Here is a 1,968-nt window from a genome sequence, read left to right as displayed (position 1 = left end):
TACTGGCACGAACTCGGTGCGCAGACTCCATATGGCATGAAGGGTGGGTGGAATCCAGGCCTGCCTGGGTCTATGTGGGCCAGATGACGGGAGAAGCCCGCCACCCAAGCCACAGCCCTCGCCGCCTCTCTCCAGCTCACAGAGGGTGCCACCTGCTTCCTGCAGGACCCTGAAAAGCAGTCGCCTGACAGACACCTGACACTTAATTGTCCAAACAGACACCCCTCCCTGCCCCCCAGAATCGCAGTGCCATCCGTGGATCTGGAGCCCAGCTTGCCTTCCCTCCTAACAGACGACATAACGTTCTCCTTCATGAAAGCTTCGTGGATGGGACTGAGCAGAGAAGGAAAAGGGTGTGGTGTGCATCGGGTTATGGATGGAGAGTGGAGGAGAAACAAATCCAAAAGAGTTCAAGGTGAGAAGGGGCTTAATCCTGACTCTGATCCAGGCTGTTGGGAGTGACAAGGAGGCCACACTGAGGTCACCCTGCCATCCAGTGCCCTGGGCTTTGTCACAAGAAAGGCCCCTGCCAGAGTCAGTGTCAGACACACATGACAGGCCTGATGAAGAGATGACACGACACCAAGCACTTTCCTCCCCGCCCGTCCAGGCAGCACCCACAGCGGCCACCGTGTGGGCCCTCTGCATTCGGGGACAACTCCGCATGCCAGGCCACCTCGTGTCTGTGCCTCCACCCCTGTTCCAGCCAGGCAGCCGCCTAGGCCTCCCGGGGACTCTGTGACCTGCTGGCCCAGGGCAGGTGCTGACTCCTGAGCGGCCTCGAGGTCACCCTGACAGCTGCCTGCTGGTACCCGCGCTGTCCCTGGGGCTCCGGAAGCATGTCCTCCCCCGCACCAATGGCAGCAGGTCCTTTAACTGCCCCCTTTCTACAGAGCAGGGGACCTGAGGTGGTGGGTAAGGGTCCAATAGTAAGGATGCCAGGCTTCGTGGCCCGGGGGGGTCCCTGTTCAACTCGGCCACAGACAGCATGAACACTGAAATCTGAATTCCATATGCGCCTCACGTGCCACAAAATATCACTCTTCCTGGGACTGAACCAGGAAGTCAGGCAACTCAGAGGAGCAACGGGCCCCAAAGAACCTGGTTCCCTCCATGGCCAGGCCTCCTAGGAGACACGTGGGGGAGATTTACAGTCTCCAGTCCACAGCCGAGGACCTTTCAAACCCTCCGGGAGAGAATTGCGCCCCCCCCCCAGTCCTCTCCCTTCGCAGCCCCCTCCCACAGGCCCGTGAGCGCTTCTTAGCACCTCCTGGGATTGTGCGAGGAGGGGCGAGTCATGGAGAGAGGAGGGCAGTGTGGGCAGTGGGACGGGGCTGAGTGGGCACCACCTCTGACCAGTCTCTCACCCTCCCCACCCGGGTCCCCCGGGTCCCTTGTCAGCACAAGCCCAGCCTTCCCTACAGGCTGCAAGGACCCCCAAGGGCTGGGTTTCTGTGTTTGGTCCCCACACCTGGCCGCTAGAAGCCCAGGCCCGGCTGTTGCCTTCAACTAGCTGAGGGCCATGCTGGACCCGGTATATTTGGGTTCAATGCCACTCTGAACACTCCAGGGGGAAAGGACATTGCCCAGGGATGAGGTCCTGGGCTTGTCCTGGCAGCCAGGGCTGTTCCCACGTGGTTGGGGCCACAGCCTGTGTCCCTCTGCCCCGTCCCCAGAGCTGCCTGGAGAGAGGCTCTGGGAAGCCAGGACCAACTGGGTAGGCACTCCTGCAGAGACCTGGCTACACCCCATACCCCTCTCTGGGCTGACCCAGGGGAGCAGGGGAGGGGCAGGGAGCGGGGAGCTGGGTGTGGGGAGCCCACCTTGCTCTTCTCCTGCTGCAGCTCAATCTGGATGTCCGTGAGCTTGGCCCGCAGCTCCTCGTTGGCGGCCTGCAGCGCGGCAAGGACCTCGGCCTTGTCCCCCTTGGCTCGGCTGCCCACGCCCTTCTTGGACATGGTGAGGGGG

The 1,968-nt window shown here is 62.0% G+C and overlaps 1 protein-coding gene across 1 annotated transcript in view; it reads right to left on the bottom strand.

Annotated features, from left to right (window-relative positions):
• Nucleotides 1-1,962, bottom strand: part of JAKMIP3 (Janus kinase and microtubule interacting protein 3) — a 29,591-nt gene extending 27,629 nt beyond the window's left edge. The window contains exon 1 of the mRNA XM_014550553.1: nt 1,824-1,962. Coding sequence (XP_014406039.1) covers nt 1,824-1,958 — 135 coding nt within the window. The 5' untranslated portion in view covers nt 1,959-1,962. The remainder of the gene's footprint in view (nt 1-1,823) is intronic.
• Between the last annotated feature and the right edge of the window lie 6 nt (nt 1,963-1,968).

Source organism: Myotis brandtii, unplaced genomic scaffold (genome assembly GCF_000412655.1).
Source record: "Myotis brandtii unplaced genomic scaffold, ASM41265v1 scaffold604, whole genome shotgun sequence".
In the NCBI taxonomy this organism is placed as follows: Eukaryota; Metazoa; Chordata; class Mammalia; order Chiroptera; family Vespertilionidae; genus Myotis; species Myotis brandtii.
This window is presented reverse-complemented; position numbering and strand designations above follow the sequence as displayed.